At 47.0% G+C, this 20,104-nt stretch overlaps 1 protein-coding gene across 4 annotated transcripts in view; it reads right to left on the bottom strand.

The window, feature by feature from the left end:
* The window catches only part of Scml4 (Scm polycomb group protein like 4), a 107,537-nt gene extending 88,708 nt beyond the window's left edge, over nt 1-18,829 (bottom strand). For 3 of the 4 annotated variants that reach the window (XM_052751542.1, XM_052751545.1, XM_052751543.1), the window contains exon 1: nt 18,714-18,829. In XM_052751542.1, coding sequence (XP_052607502.1) covers nt 18,714-18,716 — 3 coding nt within the window. In that variant the 5' untranslated portion in view covers nt 18,717-18,829. The other variant, XM_052751544.1, reaches the window with a different exon arrangement.
* Between the last annotated feature and the right edge of the window lie 1,275 nt (nt 18,830-20,104).

Raw genomic sequence — 20,104 nt, 5'->3', positions numbered from 1 at the left:
AGTCAGGACTTCAGATAAGCCCGGCCCTTTCCCATCACACCAAGACTGGACAACAGCCAGCCCTCCCAGGACTTGATGTTTATCTCAACTTTTTCAGAGTCCCCTAAAGATGCTCTCACCTCCAGACAATGGGAAGTAATTTTAAGGACAGAGTACCCACATTCCCAAGAGGTAGGGTGGGTGTTTTTTAGGTCATTCAGTGGATATTTGTCATCATTTAGGGGGGTTGGTTACAAGTTGTTATTGGCCATGGTCATAGAGGAAACTAAGCAAAGAAAATAGATTCAGGGATCTCATTCTAAAAAGAAAATGGGGGGGGGGATATAGAAAATAGTAGGATAAAAAGTAGATTATTGAATCTACTTTCAAACTGAAAAAGCAGCTACTAGTCTCAAATATCTTACATTAGTGTGGGTTTTTTTATATTGATACAAATTTTAGGTTATTTTTGTTATTCTGTATATATGTTTCTATTCTTGTTTGAGATATTTTTGTATATTGATACAAATCCAAGGTTATTTTTGTATACTGTATTGTGTGTTCCTATTTCTAGTTTAAGATATCGTACCTATGCAGCTCATTTAAAAATGTAATATAAAGTTTTAGTCTTTGAAAGCTATTTAGGATAACAAAGAAAGACAGGTTAGTAGTTTGCTGTGGGATGTTCTGTATGTCAAATATGTTGCTCTGATTGGTTAGTAAATAAAACACTGATTGGCCAGTAGCCAGGCAGGAAGGATAGGCGGGACAAGCAGAGAAGAGAATTCTGGGAAGTAGAAGGCTGAGTCAGAGAGACACTGCCAGCTGCCACCATGACAAGCAGCATGTGAAGATGCCGGTAAGCCACGAGCCACGTGGCAAGGTATAGATTTATAGAAATGGATTAGTTTAAGATATAAGAACAGTTAACAAGAAGCCTGCCCCGGCCATACAGTTTGTAACCAATACAAGTCTCTGTGTTTACTTGGTTGGGTCTGAGCGGCTGTGGGACTGGCAGGTGAGAGAGATTTGTCCTGACTGTGGGCCAGGCAGGAAAACTCTAGCTACAGTAGTTAGTCATCTATAACAATCAAACTTGTAGTCATGTTAGGTATGTTTTCGAGGTCACACAGAGATATGTTTTAAATAGATAGATGGTCTTCAAACACTTCAGAAACCCATAGAATATGACATTTAAAATATTTTAATAAGGTTTTTCATGACTGTGAGACACGTCTGCTCCTGGCAGCACCAATTTACTTCAAAAAATAATGATGGGCATCGAAGAACCTCTACATGGAGTTTGCTTTCAATGTGGCAGAGCTAGCCATTTGGGCAAGAAACTGCCCTTGCCTCAACTGCTGACAGAATGATGTCCAAATTGAACAAGCAGGACACACAAAAAGTTGACTGCCAAACTTTCCCAAGACAAGGTAGGACAGTCCTTCAAATTTTCCTGCCTCACAAAAATTTCTGTCAAATATTCTAGGCCTGCAGACCAAAGATAGATGCCCCAATGGTGCAGAGGAACCTGGGGTGACTGTTTTCAGACAGCCAGGTGTCTCTGTCATTTCTATAGTTCAGAAGCTGTTTACTCAGGTAATATCACATTCCTCTCAGGTCTCTGATGGGGTTGAAGACTAGATAGTTATAGTTACAGTCTTCCTTAGTTATGATAAAAACTAAATTAGGTACAAAACTTTGGACTCACCAAGAAAGGTTAAATAACGGAGTATTTTCTCTGAATTTGCCAAATACAAATGGACTGGACATTGTGACTGTAATTCTTACTTGATAATTATTACTATTGTATACAGTTTTACTATGTTAGAGTTAAAATTCTTCCTTTTTATTTAGACAAAAATGGGAGAATGTTGTGGGAGACCTGTTTGTGTTACTACTCAGAGACTGCCAATGGAGTCAGACCTTGGTTTGAAGGGTGAAGTCCATATTCAGCTGGCCAGAATGTACCATAGAGTTTTCTGGCCGACTCAGAGAAAGCTAGAGGGACACACAGGAGGAATAAAGAAGTGCAAAGAGAGATGCACAGGCCTTTTCCATCGGGGAAGGTGGAGAACATTTCTCATCGCTCACGGATCTCTCAGGTTTATTCCCTAATACTTAACTCCTGAGTTTTATTTTTTTAATAAAACAATAAAGGAAGTCACAACATTTCTCTGCTTAATACCCATAAATTTCAGGGACCAGATACACTAGCCACGTTTGAGTCATGATGTCTTTGTCCTTTGTATGATATTTAAGTCACTATGTGCAAGATAGAAAGAAAAGGCCCTTTTCAGAAATGTTCCAGGGCCCATCAAGGATTGAAGCATTTCCGTCAGTCCTTACCACCACTTTGTTAAAACAAGGACTGGGGTGCTGACAACCGAGCAGCTAATTGCTTTGGATACAAGCACACAGGGCCCCACACCCTCCTTTCAGAAACTCCTGGCTCTCCTCCCCTAACTGCTATTAAGCCTCCTTAATAGCCACCGAGGGTCTAGAGGAAGGCTTTGCCTCAGGTCCACTTTGAAGGCCCAGGCCTTCCTCCGTGGCCACAGCCCTGATATTCCCTGGGCCCCTAATTAAAATGCCTAAAGCAGAAGCTCCTGTTTCATCGCTGGGGGCTCCTGAAACCTTGGCTAACGCTCCACACAGATGAACGAACCGCTGCCTCAGCCTTCCTTGCTCCTCTTCAACCTCATTGTCGTATTTATTAGCCCAATTCCCTGTCAGACACAGGCCGGAATATCTAAAAAGTGAGGTAAGCGCTCTCCCGGGCCGGGCAAGGTGGCACGTCCTTATGGCTCCTAAACTTGGTTTGCAGCCTGTGCGCACAGCTCTCCTGGGCACAGCCCTGCCAGTGTTGCCCACGATGGGGACTAGTTCCCTCCAGCTGTAATTACCTTCCATTCCAACTACTGTAAAATGACTAGATGGTTCATTCTATTATCCGTTCACTAAAATTTAGCAACCTACAGCATTTCTGAGAATTAGTCACAGTCTGAGGGGAAAATAAACACCAAGTTCACCCTCCCATCATGATCTAAATCACATTAGCCTAACTGCATGACATTCAGAATTAAGACTACATTTGCATTTTGTACTCCATTACTCCCCAGCCTCCTCATGTCTGTCTGTCTGTCTGTCTGCATCCTTACACAGAATGTCATCACATGAAGATGTGACATAAGAGAATGCCAGGGCACAGAAGGAGAATGTGAAAGGTGACAGAGGTCTTGGGGATGGCTGGGGAAGGGCAAAGGGCCTTCCCCAAAAGTGGCCCTTTCCATTTTTTCTTTGTTGCGGGCTTTGTACTATGCACAATGAATGAATGCATCCGAATAATGGTATTTAGCGACCTACATAATGATATGTGTAGCAGTACATACACTGGGGACGTGTACCCAAAAATTATTTATAATTAGGCAATTATAAGTAGTAGATATATGCTATGATGATGTAGTTGAAAACACAGCAAGTATTTGGCATCCAAATGTAAGGAATGGAATCGGAGACCTGTAAGCTGTTGAGTAGGGATGGTGAGATGGTTTAGCAGATAAAAGAGCTGGCTACCAAACCTGACGACTGGAGTGAAAAAATCGGTGCTGAGTGACCAAGACACTATGAATTACAAAATTCATGTTGAAACTAAATCCTCAGTGCCACCGTATTAAAATGTATGACCCTTGGGGAGTAACTCACCACAAAAGCTCTCCTCCCATGAATGAAATTAGCTTCCCCATAAAAAAGACTCAAAATTGAAAGAACCACTCCCTGGGCCTTCCATCTATCCATCCATCTATCCATCCATCTATCCATCCTCCTCTCCTTCTCCTTTTTTGTGAAATCTGAACACTTTTTAAAAAAATGTATATTAGTATTTTATCTGTGTATATACCTTTATTTCAGAAGAGGACATCAGATCCCACTGTAGATGGTTGTGAGCCACCATGTGGTTGCTGGGAATTGAACTCAGGACCTCTGGAAGAGCAGCCAGTGCTTTTAACCTCTGAGTCACCTCTCCAGCCCCTTCCATCCTTTCTTACATGATGATACTGTATGTCTTGTCTGAAGCACCCAGAAACATGACACCATCTTGGAAATAGAGGGCATCCCTCTGCAGACATCATTCCTACCCATACTCTGATCTTAGCCCTCCCAACTCCAGATCTATGAGAAACAAAATTCTGTTACTTACAAGTTATCAAATCTAAGGTATTTTGTTATCAGACACCCACAGACTAAGATAACGGATCTACGTCTTACAATGGCACCATTAGTGCAGTGTGCAAAACTGGCCAGGGGAGGAAGGAACTGGATGTAAAGGTGCCATGAGGCCTGAGCAAGAACAATGGGATGGGGACAGAGGGAGCTAGAGGCTCTCTTTAAAGTAGGACCATCAGTGAGGTCTTGTTTTCCAGTGTGAACTCATGGGGTGAGGAAGGTTGGGGATTCAGAACTGTCGTCTCAGAAAGCTGAGCAGGAAGGCCATGATTGCTTTCACGAGGGCAGAACAAAGGAGGAGGAGGCATGGGGGAGGGGCAAAGGACGGGCCTGGGCCTGGACATGCTGAGATTGGGCTTTCTGTGGAACAAGTAGCGCAGATGTCCTTCTGAACAATTGATCTTCCCGCTTGGGTGTGGGCCAGCCAAGCAAGCCCTCAGGCTCATAACCGCTCCCACGATGACTCCTCCTCCTCCCCCCACGATGACTCCTCCTCCTCCCACGATGACTCCTCCTCCTCCCACGATGACTCCTCCTCCCCCCACGATGACTCCTCCTCCTCCCACGATGACTCCTCCCTCTCCATGCCTGTAGATCCACCATGCAGCCAGAAAGGAGCGGCCCCTCCCTATGCTCACAGGGTCGGTGGGGAAGGGACAGTTAGCCAGGGTTACTCCTGGGATGAGGGGGCAGCCGTCTGCCTGGCACTGGCCACTGCAGGCATCTGGCCTGTCCTGGAGGTTCAGTCTCGGCAAGGGGGGATGTGTCACCATCAGTAGGAACCTCAACACTAAGGTCGTCCGCACTCGGTCTTCTTGCTATAGCTCTCCGAGCACTGCCTACCACACCAGGCAGGGATCAGAACACACTAGAAATCTCCAGTCAAGTGTATGGTGTGAAATGTGGACAAAGAAAATCAAAATCCCCAGGAAAGTCTCTAGCGCCCAGGCCGCTGCGCTAGGGAGGCCTCCTCTCCGCTTAGCATGCCACATGCAGCTGAATAGCCCTCGTCCAGCCATCCACACCACCCACCCAGAGTGAGCGGAGTCCCGTGTCACAAGGGGCGCTTTTTCAAAGCGTCTGTTTGACACTTGCTCATCATCCCGTGAAGATGTCCTTAAATTAACTGGCTACTGCTGACAGCAGCTTCGGCGTAGGATTCAGGGGTGCAGGACTTCTGTTCTGACCCAGGGACTCTCACTGGTGCTACAGCAAGACATTTAATGCAGAGGAGCTCAGACTCAGACACACTCAGAAGGATCTCAAGGGGACGCTACCCTCCAGGACGACAGAACTGGAGGCTAGAAAACCTGGTGGAAAGGGTGAAAATTAGATTCCTCGTCTTCACGTGCCTAGAACTCTCGCCGCCATTTCTCCCTCCCAGTTGGTATTCGAAGCATCTTAGGCTGGATCCCGATGGGAAAGGGTCTCAGGTCACACTAACAGAGATCGGTCACTGGACCTGACTCAGCAAGTGAGAACTCTGGGGTTCATCTAGCGCTGTCAGTGTGCCCCCTGCTCTGGGGTTTCGTCAGTCTTAGAGACTTCACTGTGAACTTGCACTGTGGAGGAGAAAGAAGAAATAGCAGACTCTTGTTTAAAAGGGATTCGGGGCCGTGAAGACCACCTTCTCCACTGTGGAGAGAGCTAGGACCTCTGTGGACCCATGGCTATCTGGAGTGAGTACAGCAGGAACAAGACAGACCTAAATGTCCAGGGAACGTAGGCATTTGCCCGTAGTGAGGCCATCAGGAGGCACGGTTACCACTGATATTTACAGAGATGTGGATGAAAGACGGGTAAGCACTGGGTTCCTCTCATGTGCGGATGCCCTAACTGGGAACATGACTGTATTTGGGGACAGAATTAAGTAAGGGAAAGTGAGGTCATAAAGGTGAGACCCCAAACCAGTGAAACTGGTACCTTTAAAAGAAGAGAAGGAAGGTTGGAGAGATGGATCAGCAGTTAGGAGCACTTTTTATTCTTGCAGAGGACCCAGACTCAATTCCATGCACCCACATAATGGCTCACAGTCATTCATTCATGAGTTCCAGGGGATCTAAAGTTCCCTTCTGACTTTGTCAGGCACCAGGCATGCATGTTGGGCACATATATACACACAGGAAAAACATTTGTATGCATAAAAAGGTAAATAATTGTCTTTTAAAGAAGAGAAAAAGACACTAGGGATGTACCAAGGAGCAGAGGCCATGTGAGCACCCAGACACAACCTCGGTGAGCTGGTCCTGGCAAACTCCAATACGCACTATGGGTCGTCTTTTTCTTCTTAAGCCGTGAAACAGACGGCCACTGTTTACAACCTTCCCGTGAGTATATCCGCAGAATATCACAATGTGCTTTGTGAACTTGGCTTGTTCCCTTCTCGTTTCCGGTCTCGTTTTTAGACAGAGTCTCACTCTCTAGCCCAGGCTGGCTGTACCTTATGGCAGTTCTGCCTCAGCCTGCTGAGTGCTGAGATTGAAGAGCCTCCGCACCCAGCTTGTTTTATGTATTGTGTGCTTGTTCCTTGGCATTCCCCCTATCCCCTTCTGAATCCACCACCCCCCATCTCCCCATCACTCCTCATCCCTGGGGGTGGGAGCTTCCTCACTGTCCTAGGCAGCTGGAGATGTCCTGAGGGCCATTACTGCAAACACAGATTTCCAGGACATTGGTAATGCTGGCGCTTCCCCGAGTGCTCTACCCAAAAGGCATCAGCCTGAGGAAACACCCGGGTCTTCTTCAACACCACCAGCCATCCTCGACCTTCTGCTCTGCCGTGTGGTTCTAGTCCACGAGGCCAGGCCTGGAACTGCTCACTCGAAGACCTTCTCTGCTGCTTCTGCAGTTAAGTGTTCGCCGGCCGAGTGAGACTGACGGTGTCCAGAGGGGGACCCGAAAATGTCCAGCTTCCTTCGTGGCTGGGAGGCTTAGGCCTGCCACAGCTCCTGTGGTGCCCTGTCTTAGACCTCACAACTGACTGGCTTAACAGTTTTGCTCATGAGCCAGACACAGGCGTCTCTGAGAGAGTTTGTGCGTAGGTTTAACATTTGAATCAGTGGAACGGAGAAAGCGGATCGCCTTCCTCATACGGCGGACTCATCTAATCTACCTAAGACGTGAAGTACAAAAACGCCGTCCCTCCACCGAGCCCCAGGGAACCCCACATGCTGGTCTGCCTCCCTGAGACACTGATTATATTCTCATAGGCTCCCACTCACTCAAGCATTTCCTCCTCCTCCTTCTCCTTGAGATTTTATTTTTATTTTATGCACATGAGTTGCTGTGTCTGCGTACATAAGCGCACCACAATCGCATCATGCTTGCAGGGGCCAAAAGAGAGCATCAGGTCCCCTGGAACTGGAGTTACAGATGGTTGTCAGCCGCCTTGAGTGCTGGGAACCAAGCTCAGCTCCTCTGCAAGAGCAGCAAGTGCTCTTACCTGTGGAGCCATCTCCCCGGCCCCAGCATCAGTTCCGACTGCCTCTCAAGCAGTGGACTGAGTCAGCTGAGTATCCGGTTTACCAACCGCAAATCCTGAACTTCCCAGCCTCGGTGATCACGTGAGCTGCTCCTCGGATTGGATCTTACGCACACGTGCTCACAAGCCCTACCAAACGATTCTGCTTCTTTGGAAATACACCCTCTGACTCACTTCTTTTTTCAGACAGGCTCTCTCTATGCAGCCCTAGTGGGCCCAGAGCTTGTTTGCTATGTAGACCAGGCTTGCCCCAAACTCAGAGATCCACCTGCTTTTGCCTACAGAGTGCTGGGATTAAAGATATAGATGATCATACACATGCTATATCACATTTTTAGTATTTATTAAATCTTGTATGTTCTACTTCAGTAAGTACTTTTTGGGAAATGTTTGGCTAAAACTTTTTATTAAGGAAGTATCTTTTTAAATGTGACTTCTTGCTATGTTGCCTAGGCTGGTCTTGAACTCCTGGGCTCAACCACTCTCCCTCCCACTTTTTGAGTATCTGGGACTATAGGCATGTGCCACCATATTCAGCTAGAATAAATAGATTTTTAATAAAACTTAGTCACACTTCCAATTCCCATGACATATTTAGTGTTAAAAGTATAAATCTAAGGGATCTAGGCCCTCAGAGGGTGACAGTGTTCCAGTGAGAGGCCCCACACCGTGCACATAGGAGCAGGACTGATAGGATACAGAAGTTACTGCCAGAAGAAAAAGGACATAAAGTTGGGAGAAAGATGTGGGAGGCAGGATCCAACAGGAATGGAGCAGAGGAGTGAATGTGATCAAAATACGTTGTCTACATACGTGAAATCCTCAAATACAAGTATTATATGTAAATGAATATATTAAGTAAAGTGAACTACATATTTACTAGTTTCCTCTCTGATTATGCATGCTTCTGATGATAACTGTCCGGTCTGGGAAGGGACGGGGTGGTTTACGGGGTGTGATGGAGCAAAGCATTTGTCTCTCTCTTCAGTCTGCACCCAGTGAGATCAACCGGGCGTTATGGTGAAGCATGCCTCCCTTCTCAGGGGCTACATTCCTTCTTTCAAACGTGAAAAAAGAATAGCCTGGGAATAATTGTAGAAGGTGCATTCTCACTGTGTCCCAGTGATCTGTTGCTGCTTTAAGAGCTCTGTGGCTTATGACAGGTCAGCAGGGTAGGGAAAATTCACTGAGGTTTTTATCTTTTTTGAGATTTCAATTTTTTAAATTTTACATGTATAGTGTTTTGCCTGCGTGTATGTCTATGTGCACCACGTGTATGCCTGGTTTCTGAGGTCTGAAGAGGGCATTGAATCCCCTAGAGCTGGAGTTATAGATAAGTGTGAGCTGCCATGTGGGTTCTGGGAACCAAACCCGAGCCCTCAACTGTTTAAGGGGGTGAGAGAGAGTGTGAAGCATGGAGAGTGGCAGGGCCCACAGGTAGTGCTCAGCAGTGACGAGAGAGCGGGGCCTCTCGGCAATGAGGTGGTCATCCTTCACTTGGCACAATGGTGGAAGCCCAGTGAGCATGCCTGGCCCTAGGAGAGAGAGCAGGGACCAGCCTAGCTGGAGTTCTGTGCTAGGTGGGGCAGTATTCATGACAAAGCACTCTCCTGCCGGATAGAAAACACTCATTTTCTGAACCTGTGAACAGCTTCAGCTTACACAGGAGCCACAACATACCCCTTAGCCCGTTTTCTGTTCCACAACAACACACTTGAAGCTGGTACTGTATAAAGAAAAGAGGTGTATCTGGCTTCCAGGTTTGAAGCCTGAAGACATGAGATTGGGTGGTCTGACCAGACAGACCCTCTAGTGAAGGCTCGCTTGGCTGCACCAGCTTGTGGCAGCTGACATTCTGACAGGACCATGTGCACGAGGAAGAGATCACATGCAAAAACAGGAAGCCACAGCTAGACACAGGGCCAAGCTTTCGATTTTCGCAGTTTGCTCTCTTGGGAACTAACTGTGGTTCCCCCTCCCCCCAAACCACACTGGTCCCTTCTAAGGGCTGCTCTCCCAGCAGCCTAACCACTTTATCTAGGATTCACTTCTTAATGGTGCCTCTACCTCTAGACCACATTGGGGACCCTGCTCCCAGCCCATGAACCTCTGGGGACATACACACTCAAGCCATACCCAGACCGTACCAGTGTGTTTGCTTTCCAGGAATGTAATTGGTGCGCGGATTGAAGGCAGGTTGCTCAGAATTTTGTCCAGAATTGCAAGAATAGTATGCCATTTCAGAAAATTATGTTGCCAGCAGCAACAGTGGTTGGAGTCAGCTGTTACAGTCTGCACAGGAGCTCCTGGGGGCAGGCATCAGGACCTGCGCTGCTCCAGCGGTGAGAATTCCCAATCACTCTGCCTTCATCCTTCTCTGTGCCTCAGATATGATCACACATGCTGATGGGCTAGCCTCAGGTTGTGGGTGTGGGTGGTTATGTCATCTAGGAATTTCACTTCAGGCTTGTAACCAGGGCATTGAAAGTGTTTGTAATAAAGAGGGAGGAGTGAGGGAGCCCTGCTCTGAAAACAAGTTTTCTGTGCCCACACGGCCTTTCCAAGAGGGAAGGCAGTGAGTGGTTTCCTCTTGTAGGAAGGCAGGATCTGGAACAACTTAGCCTGGCTGAGCAGGAGCAGCTGGCGCTGGGCATGAGAGAGCTCTTTCTTCTCCGCCCTCGTGGGTGAAATGCCCCGCCCACTGAGCAAACGGGGGGCGGGGGGAAGGCAGCAGACTGGGCACAGCCACGTGACCCCCGGCTAGCTATTCGATGGAGGCATCAGTGTCTCCTTCTGTGTGACAGACACCAACAGCCCCTCGTGTGCTGGCATCCCAGACGGACTGGACAAAGTGGGTGCGGCGTTACCCTTGCCCTCCGCAGACACAGGCGTCAACTTGTCACTTACCACGTGCTCAGCCCGTTCCAAAGTTCTGCATAATCTAAATCACCTTGGCGGTGAGGACTGACGAAGAGAACTGTCTCTGGGAAGGAAAAGAAGTTGTGGAGTTTTCAAGGATGCCTCAGTTCAGGCCCAGGTCACATCGGCAGGCAGTCACCTGGCTTTTAGGAACTAGAGTCTAGGTGGCTTCGCAGATCAGCCCTGTGCATTCTGAGGACAAACGTGAGCCCTCAGAAGAGAGAGAAGTACTGGGGAAGTACTGGAGGTAAAGGGGCCCTGGGTAGACTGGGGAGTCCTGACAAGGGGAAGGCAGAGGCTGAGCCCCGTTCCTGGGAGGCTGCCCTTCAGCCCCACACCCATCTGGGTGTCTGGGGTATGCCTGGGGACAATGGCTCAAGTTATAAGTTCTCACTCTTAACTCTTTCTTCAGATGCCCAGGGTTTCCCCCTCAAGAGTATTGTTTTGATTGCTATTTTTAGCCTTCTAACTTCTAAAACAGAGTGAGCTGGTTGGAAAACGGGGGCTCACTTGGACCTGGGGTTCCCATGCAAATTCTTCTTATCCCATCCATTATCTGTGTTCAGGGAAGAGAAAGAAAATGCTGGAGACTGTGAGTGACTGCATAAGGCAGCAATCGGGAGGCTGGAAACCTCAGCCGAAGTCGGGCCTGGATTTGTTTAACTGGTAACTCACAATGCCCTCCGCTGAAATCAACCGGCAGCCTGGTCTCTGGCCTTATGGAAATTAATAGGTTTTCTGCACCACCACCCCCAATCAGTTTCTAAATATTTTTCTCTTCAGCCTTGAAAATGCCAAATATAGTTATAAAAAATGACCTGAACTATGTCCAAAAATAGCTATACATATTTCAAATCAAATACAGAAATAGCTATATGTGCTTCATAGTTTTAATTTTTTTTCTCACTATCCTGGTCTCAAACTAGTTAGTAGGAATTCAAGTTCCTAACACATGACCTGAAGAGAACTCTGGGCCGGCCCCTGCTGGGGACACACACACACACACACACACACACACACACACACACACACACACACGAAGCAAACCTTTCTGATGTACCTCCCCCTCACTCTGCTTTCACAACACAATTCATCCTCATTCGCTCTCTCATTAAAGCAACACACACTTGTCCAGCTTCTCACTGGGGACCCAACGAACTACATCCACATCAAGCCCCAATATAACCCTACCCTACTGATGGATTGTTTCTTTTATGTTAAGTATTTAATGTTTATTATATAATGAACACCCCAAACAAAAGCTAGTTGGGCGGCGGCGGCGGCGGCGGCGGCGGCGGCGCACGCCTTTAATCCCAGCACTCGGGAGGCAGAGACAAACAGAGCTCTGTGAGTTCGAAGTCAGTCTGGTCTACATAGCAAGTTCCAGGCCAGCCAAGGCTACGTGGTAAGATTTTGTCTCAAAGACAGTAACAACACCAACACCAACACACACACACACACACACACACACACACACACACACACACACACACACACCAAACAAAAGCTGCATCTTCGCACTGTGGGTGGTAATTGAAAGATTGCGGGTTTGTCCCACGGTTTCTGCTTGCTTATAACCTGAATACCAAAGGCTGTACAGCCTTCCACTTGGTTCTTTCTTGCAAATTAGACAGTAGAAGAGATGCACTCAATTAGGCTCCAGCATATTTTGGCACCAAGAAGGAAAACTCCAAATAGAAGGGGCAATGCACCAGCAGCCACTGGATGAACCCTAAATCTCAAGGCAAATTCCAGCATGGCTGACAAATGGAGATAAATGAACCAGGCCAATGACCACAGGCTGAACAATGACAGACACCTATTGCCACAGGGTGTTCTGTGCTGGTCAGTACACCCAGTGCCTTCTACAACAATTTCAGTCATTGTCTTTGGGACAAACAGCATTTCTTCGTGGCTGATGGTCTGATCGAGCTAACATCTCCACAATGTTCCGACAGGGAAGGCAGTGAGCCTAGGGAAGTGAGGGTAGGGAGTCAGCCTCTTTTTCTGGAAAGCCAAAAAGAAGGATGAGGCTCGGGGCTGGAGATGCCTCAGTCCATTTGGTGAAGTTACTTGCTGAGCGAGCATGAGAACGGAGTTTGGATTGTCCACACCCCCATAGAAGGCCAGGCATGGTGGGGCGAGCATGGAACCCCAGCACCAGGGGCATAGAGACAGGAGACTTCTGGGGGTCCCCGGGCCAGCCAGTCTAGATAATCAGCATGACAATCTCTTCATGAGAGACCTTGTCTCAAAAAAAAAAAAAAAAAAAAAAAAGACAGCAGTTGACAGAGTCACCTGACAGTGACCTCTGGCTTCCATAAAACATGAGTACACATATGCATGCATGTTCATGCACATACATATACACACAAAGAATGAGTCTTGCATCAGATGTGGTCATAGCCCAGAAATGATTAAGCCCAGAGGGATGTTTCAGTTACATCAACTCCTAATCTCATTTCCAAAATCAAAAGCATGAGTTCCCACGGCTGACTTCCACCACGTGTTTTCCCTCCACTTCTTCGGTTCCTTGCTCACCAAGGCACCGGCTGGCAGGCAAAACAGGACTCAGATCCTGAGGCCGTCCCAGGCTGGCTTAGAGCCTGTGCCATGGCAGAGCCCCAGATGCGGCCACTCTGAGAACACACACGACTGGAGGGTATTGGGGGAAAAGACATCTTGTGTTTGTTCCTGGTTTTCTCATTATAGACATGATGCCCTGGGATGGCGTCTGGGTAAGAGAGAAAGAAAAAAGAGACGCCTTCCTTTTACCTAAAAGAAAACGGTCCACGCTCTGTCAGCTGAGAGCCATGGGCCACCTCTCTGCGGCTGAATCTTTCTCTAAACTCCTTCCCTGGGTTCTAGCCCAGCAGCCTTAGCCACTTCCCCACAGGGCCCCTCCCCTCACTTTCAAAGAATTGGGACAATTCTTTGCTATGCCTCACTTGCATCTGTCCCTTCATAAATTTCTTTATGACTTTCAAGCCATGATATCTGTTTTGAACCAATGAGATCTCTGCTGTATCCACCGATCGGCACAGGGCTAGCGAAAGGGAAGAGCGAGCCTTTGCTACCAAACATTCACTTCAAAAGTTGAGTCACCATCAGCGTCTGGGTCATTGTCACCTTTCGAAGCACAGCGGACGCTCTTTGTGCCATGGCACGGTCGATCATGGTCTCACAACAGCCGGCTCCATGCCTCCTTCCGCTGTTGTGACTTCCGGAGTCCAGCAGCCAGGGATGCGCACGGAACCTCAAAAATCCGCAACTGAGTCCGGTTATCTGATCAACACTTTCACACACACATACTTCATAAACTTTCTGAAAGACCGTGCCCAAGGAATTGCAAGTGTGAAGAGACGTAGGTTCAGGGCACCAGATTGCCGGTGACCCGCTGCAGCCGGTATGAGCAGATCAGGGCACCAGATTCCTGGTGACCCGCTGCAGCCGGTGCGAACCGAAGCTACGCCAGAGAGGCCTGCCTCGAGAGCCACGGACACACTCCCTGGGCTTCAGGGTGTCCCCAGGACTCTGTGGAATGACTTTTCAGTTTAGTACAAGCTCAAGACTGCCCCTGGGTGATCAGTTTCTTTCTTCCCCGAAGGAGTAACCAACTCACGTAGTAACCACCTCACAAGGTGAGGAGTACCGTCTCCTTAGCTGTGGCTAAAGGGTTCCTCCTGGTTGCAAGAAGCTGGTTTATTCCGGAATGCACACCTGACTGAAGGCACGGGGTACTTGTCTTAGTGGGAACTTGCCTGTCTAGACCTTGACACTAGCATCCCAGCCTAACCAACAGTGTGTGTGTGTGTGTGTGTGTGTGTGTGTGTGTGTGTGTGTGTGTGTGTGTGTGATGGATGCGATGCGATGCGATGTGATGTGGTGTGTGGCTTGTGGTGGGTGTGTCGTTTTGCTGGGGCCTCCTATGAGATATGGAGCGCTAGGTGCCTGTGCCCCATAACCATCATTTTGGGTAAATCAGCTGAATTGCAAACCCCTAGACACAACGAAAACAGTCTCCGGCCTGAGCTTCCCCTCAAGTCTCCATCTAAATCTTTGCATCTGCTGACCCCCACCAATGCAGGAAATCTTGCTGAAATGCAGGCGGGGAGGGACACCAGGCGTGGGGTGCGGGGGGGGGGGGGGGGGGGACTGACATACCCACTCGCCAGAGCTGAAACCGAGATAAAATAAACCCAACGAGAACAAACCCGGGGGCGTGCAAGCGCCGGTAAACCAGATTGTCACTGAGGCTTCCAGCCGCCTATAGCCAGAAGACTGCACTCCTGCAGACACTGGAGTTTGGGGAGGAAAAGGTAGAAACGGCAACATGAAGAAAAATAAAGTAACCAACTCAAATGCAACCCCGACATTCTGAGCTACTCTGGATCTCAGAAATTTCGCCAGGATTTGAGCGATCTTAATGGTCTTTGAGCCACAACTGGAAATGCCACAATAGATGTTTGAATTAAAAACCACTAGGCTTGCCAAAAGACCAATTGTTAAAAATTGGCAGCATTCCAAAGAACTTAGCAGGCGGCATGCTGCCCGGGGCTCAGAGAATCGCTAATTCTAGAGAAAGTTAATTATCACCTTATTGATAAAAGGGTAATTTTTAAAGCTTGTAGTATGGCTTTTGTGTCTCATTAATTAAAATTTAGAGTAATTTGCTAGACACCCTGGCGGCTTCTGTTACACTATATTTCTACCAAAGCATCTGATTTTTCTTCCTCCTAGGGACCATTTGAATCCCCCATCTCTCCTCACCTGTCTTTGAAAGCAACAAAAACATTTTTAAGGAGTGGAAATGTGTAAATCTCAGTCTTTTGGGAGACTTCAGGATTAAGACATAAATGTCCAAGGAAGCTTTTTTAAAAGCTCTCAGAATTTGCCCATCAATACAGAGAAGCCTGAGTGCTCACACCCGAGGGGAGACTGCTCTCAGAAACATCACTCCTGAAATAGGAAAGTGATTTTGCTGTCCTTGAAGACTAGATGGGATAAGGGTATGTCTTCATCTTCATTCCCAAATCCATTCTCAAACAAAATCTAAGGGGATGAAACCAGAGGAAGCTGGAATTCTGAATCCTAAGGAGCACACAGAGCTACCTAGGGACCCTGGGACACTGAAGTTTTCAGAGGTACCTACTTAGGGAGAAGAAACGTTGCCTGCCCCCGGCCAATGCTGTTCCTGTGTGTGTGTGTGTGTGTGTGTGTGTGTGTGTGTGTGTGTGTGAGAGAGAGAGAGAGAGAGAGAGAGAGAGAGAGAGAGAGAGAAAGAGAGAGAGAGAGAGAAACAGAGAGAGAGAGAAACAGAGAGAGACAGAGACAGAGACAGAGAGACAGAGAGACAGAGAGACAGAGAGAGAGAGAAGCCCTTGGGTCTTGCAAAACTGCAGATCGAAGAAACACTCCGAATTTGTGTCCGACACTCCAGCTTTCCAACAGAGAAGTTATTCTTCAGGGAGAATTCCTTGTTATATTCCCTCAAACTTATTGCAATCAAGCATTTGAGATCAAACATTAAGATTAAAAAGAAACAATAAAAAACACCCCATTATGAAAGGTTTGGGGCAATCTTGTTGTGATTTTTCTACCATTTAGTTGAAAAAAAAGAAGTTAAATTTATTTAAAAAGTTAAACTTCTGTCTTTGTCCTTTCGGGTATTGTTAGAATTTTATCGCAAGCAAGTAGTATTGAAGATATTAAAAGCCTTGCTTGTTTGAGTTGTTGGCAAGATCAAAGTGCAGGAGTCGGGGTGGGGGTGGGGGGTGGGGGTGTGACTGTGTTTGGGTTTGGCTTGTTTCCCAGAAGCTGATCTCTGTGACCTCCAACCCTCACCCCCACAACCAGTCCCAGAAAGTGAAACTGCAGCTGGTTTCACTTGCTGAAAACACCAGAGCAGCGAAGACGCACAGGACTCTGGGTTCGCCTGTTCGCTTTTCTGTCTTAGAACCGCTCGTACACATCTTTTAAGAGTAAAATGATAAAAGTAATTTTGGTGACCTGGGCAAGAAATTTAAATGTGGTAAACAACTAAAATTTAAGGTTTTGTGGGAATCTTTATTTTCCTTTTATGATACTACAAACTGGATGGACAGATTCTCGGAGAAGTTCCCTCCACAAACACAATCTTAAGAGCAATAAGAAAAAAAAATTCATGTTTTAAAAACAGTTGGCAACTATATTTTAAAAGTAGATTGTAAAGCCACTAAGCAACTTCTGTGCATGGGACGTCTGTGTTCACATTTTAGTTGCGATCTGATAGTCACTCAGTGATGGTTTTCTAGGGAATTGTCACCCAGGAGCTGTTGTTCAAATAGTCACTAGATTGAACATTCCTACCAAGCAGCACACATATGATGTTCCACGAAACACGCTCTCCAGATCAAGTACCTTGTCCTTTGCAATTATTCCTATACTTTCATGCTTTCACCCCAGACACTCTGCTTTGGTTTCATTAGTTTTTATGAGAAGAAAGTCTTGAGGAGGGACAGGTAACTGTGTCTCTCACTCTTCAAAACAGTCTTCCTTAATTGGGAGAGAAATTGAAAACACAGAGCTCACAGCAAACATGTCTGTTCTGAAGTGCCCGGATTACTTTTCGAGTATCCCAACTACAAAACCACTTTGTCAGAGAGCTGTTGATGATATATCCCTCTTGAGAAATGTCATGACCCTAGAAAGACCCTAGCAAGCCACCTCTGGTTTATCATCACAGATAACGGCAAGAACTTGGACTCAGACACATCAACATGAGTGGAAACCGCTTACTCTGCAGCCACACCACACCCTTACCCACTGCTCCCGTCTGTCTAGCAAGCAACTTGAAGAGGCCACTGCAGGAAAACAAGTGGAAACCGGTTCAGGTCACAGTGCCACACCTGGGAGAGAGGTGACTTAGTCTTTGAGTTGTGGGAAAACTCCAACCATTCCAAACTAACCTGGGATTTTCCCCCTTTAAAAAACAAACAAACAAACAAAAAACTAATAACGGTACTGAAGAGATGGCCCAGTGGTTAAGAACACTGACTGCTCTTCCAGAGGACCCGAGTTCAAGTCCCAGCACCCACATGGCAGCTCACAACTGTCTGTAATTCCAGTTCCAGGGCACTCGATATCCATGGCAAAATACCAACACACATAAAATAAAAATAAATTTAAAATAATGATGAAAAAGAAAGGACAGGTTGATTAAAAAAAAAACAAAACCAAAAACCTAATAACAGCAACCAGCAATTAATACCCAGCCTCAACTATGACTGGTAACCATATTATTATCAACCAACACAAAGACATGAAATATTCCATCTGAAACATTCAAAATAAGTAAACAACAAGTAACATTTAAAACAAATGCTTTGATGTGTGTTTATAACACACCAATTTTAATAATACATTTTAGGTAAATATTTGTAGCCTAAAACATACTACAATTTTTAAATTAATAAGACAAAGGCAAGCCAAGTCAAATTATCATTAGGAAAAAAATCCAAACAGTTATCTGAGTTCACGTTTAAAAAAAAAAGAAAAAATTTTGCACGTATTTATACGCAGCGATAAAGAATAGTAAGTGTGTACATACTGAAAACATATAAACTGTATATTTCTACACTACATCTTCCTTTGCGACATAGTTAAGAAATCAAACATAGTATTTTTCATCTCAGAGTCTGAAGTTTACCCGCCGGGCTCAGTGATTTCAGCACTGGTGCACTGCCACAGCAGCAGGCATGCAGACCCTCCCAAATAAACTAGAGCAGGTAACCTGTTGTGCTGGCAGCCCACAGAGAAGGACCCACATCACGGCACACCCTCCAGCGGTGTCTCCCTTACCTACAGCTTGATCACAGAGCCCTGATCAGGGTGTTGATCGGGTTGGGAGTGTTGACTTAGAAGAAGGTGATTTCCTGCACGTGCCCCCCGAGGATCGCACACGCTATCTTCCACCTGTGTGCATCCTGCAAGCGCCCCCGAGGATTGCACACGCTGCCTTCCACCCGTGTGCTACTGCTGCTCACAGCTAGTCTCCACCAGCCCTGCTCGCCGCTGCAAACATCTCATTAGACTAATGCATTCAGCACAGGCAGAACACTCGATTTACCATAGCTACGGCAGTGAATTTCCATTACGATGACAGCCTCAACCACATCATGTCCGGAACACCAGCCAACCACTGGCTTCTAAAGAACACACACATTTCACATGCAGAAAGCGAGGGCTCCGTGTGTGTGTGTGTGTGTGTGTGTGTGTGTGTGTGTGTGTGTGTGTGTGTGGTGTGGTGTGTTTCTCTCCCCTTTACAGCCCAACTAAGATAAATGCACAGTGCAGCTTTTTGTCAACACAGGCTGCCAGGTAATGACACTTCTGCTTCTTGGGTAGTTACTTCCTTGTAATAAACTGAATTATGTCACAATCGTCAGAACGGGTGTTTCCTACATTTCAGTTTTCATTACTCCTCCTCTGTTGCCATAGAAACCAGACTGTAACATCATCTCTTTGTCCCAGTCCTGCAGCCGTGAGGGCCACACCAGGCTTCCTAAGACTGTAGTGATCTGACAAGGCCGATGTTGGGCTTTGGGCAATCAAGGAGAACAATGCCAGCAGCCTGGTTGTCCTGGAAAGCCTGTGTGTGATCAGAGGCACATACCTACGCGGGTGACACACTATGGCTGTACCTGTCAGCTCCAAAGCTGCCTCTCCCACGTTTAATGCCACACAGCTCCACATCTGTGTGTGCACACATGTAAGTGTTTCTCCACACCCAAACACGCTTGGGACCTGCCTGGGGAAGGAGGCCTCACGTGGGAAGGAGCTGCCGTCCCCTCCACACACTGCCTTTCCACTCAACCAATTTATTCCAGAGAAGGGGCCTTTCCCCCTCCCTTCTTTCTAGAAAGTGAAGCAAGGTTTTCTAGGATTGATTTCACTCACTCTGGGGAGCTGGGATATGTCCCAAGGATCTCCTACAAGCTGAAATCCCTGTTCTGCCAACACAGGCTGCCCCCCAGGCTTACCTGGAGGAATGGGCAACATGCTTACTCGGGCAGCATTGACCATCAGCTAAGCTAATTTGGAAGGTCTGGGTCACAGCTTCGCCAGTTGTTGAGAATATGAAAAATAAAAAAGGAACTACAATTTGAAGTTTGTCGGAATGAATGTGCAGTCTGAAATAAATTTGTCTCATCAAATTAAACAGGTATGGAAAACTGATGCTTTTGAAGTCAAAGCATTACACTTCCTGAGAAAGAATTTATTCCCTGGCCTGCACGTGTCCTTTCTGCCTGTGACGGCTGCCTACCACAGCCCTTCCCACTCTGCCTCAGGCTGGTTCCCACACTGGCCCTGGCCCAGCTTGGATGGCGGTCTCTGTTTCTGCTGGGTGCCGTAAAGAGTCACGTGTTTGTACAGACAGTAGAGTGCCAAAGCCCCCTTTGACATCCAAGGAAACCAAAGGCCGAGTTAGTGAGACTCTCTGACAAGACTGGCCCAGAA

This window comes from Peromyscus californicus, unplaced genomic scaffold (genome assembly GCF_007827085.1).
Source record: "Peromyscus californicus insignis strain IS unplaced genomic scaffold, ASM782708v3 Scaffold_22__1_contigs__length_63687245, whole genome shotgun sequence".
Classification (NCBI taxonomy): Eukaryota; Metazoa; Chordata; class Mammalia; order Rodentia; family Cricetidae; genus Peromyscus; species Peromyscus californicus.
Note: the sequence above shows the minus strand (reverse complement) of the source record. Positions and strands in the feature narration are given on the sequence as shown.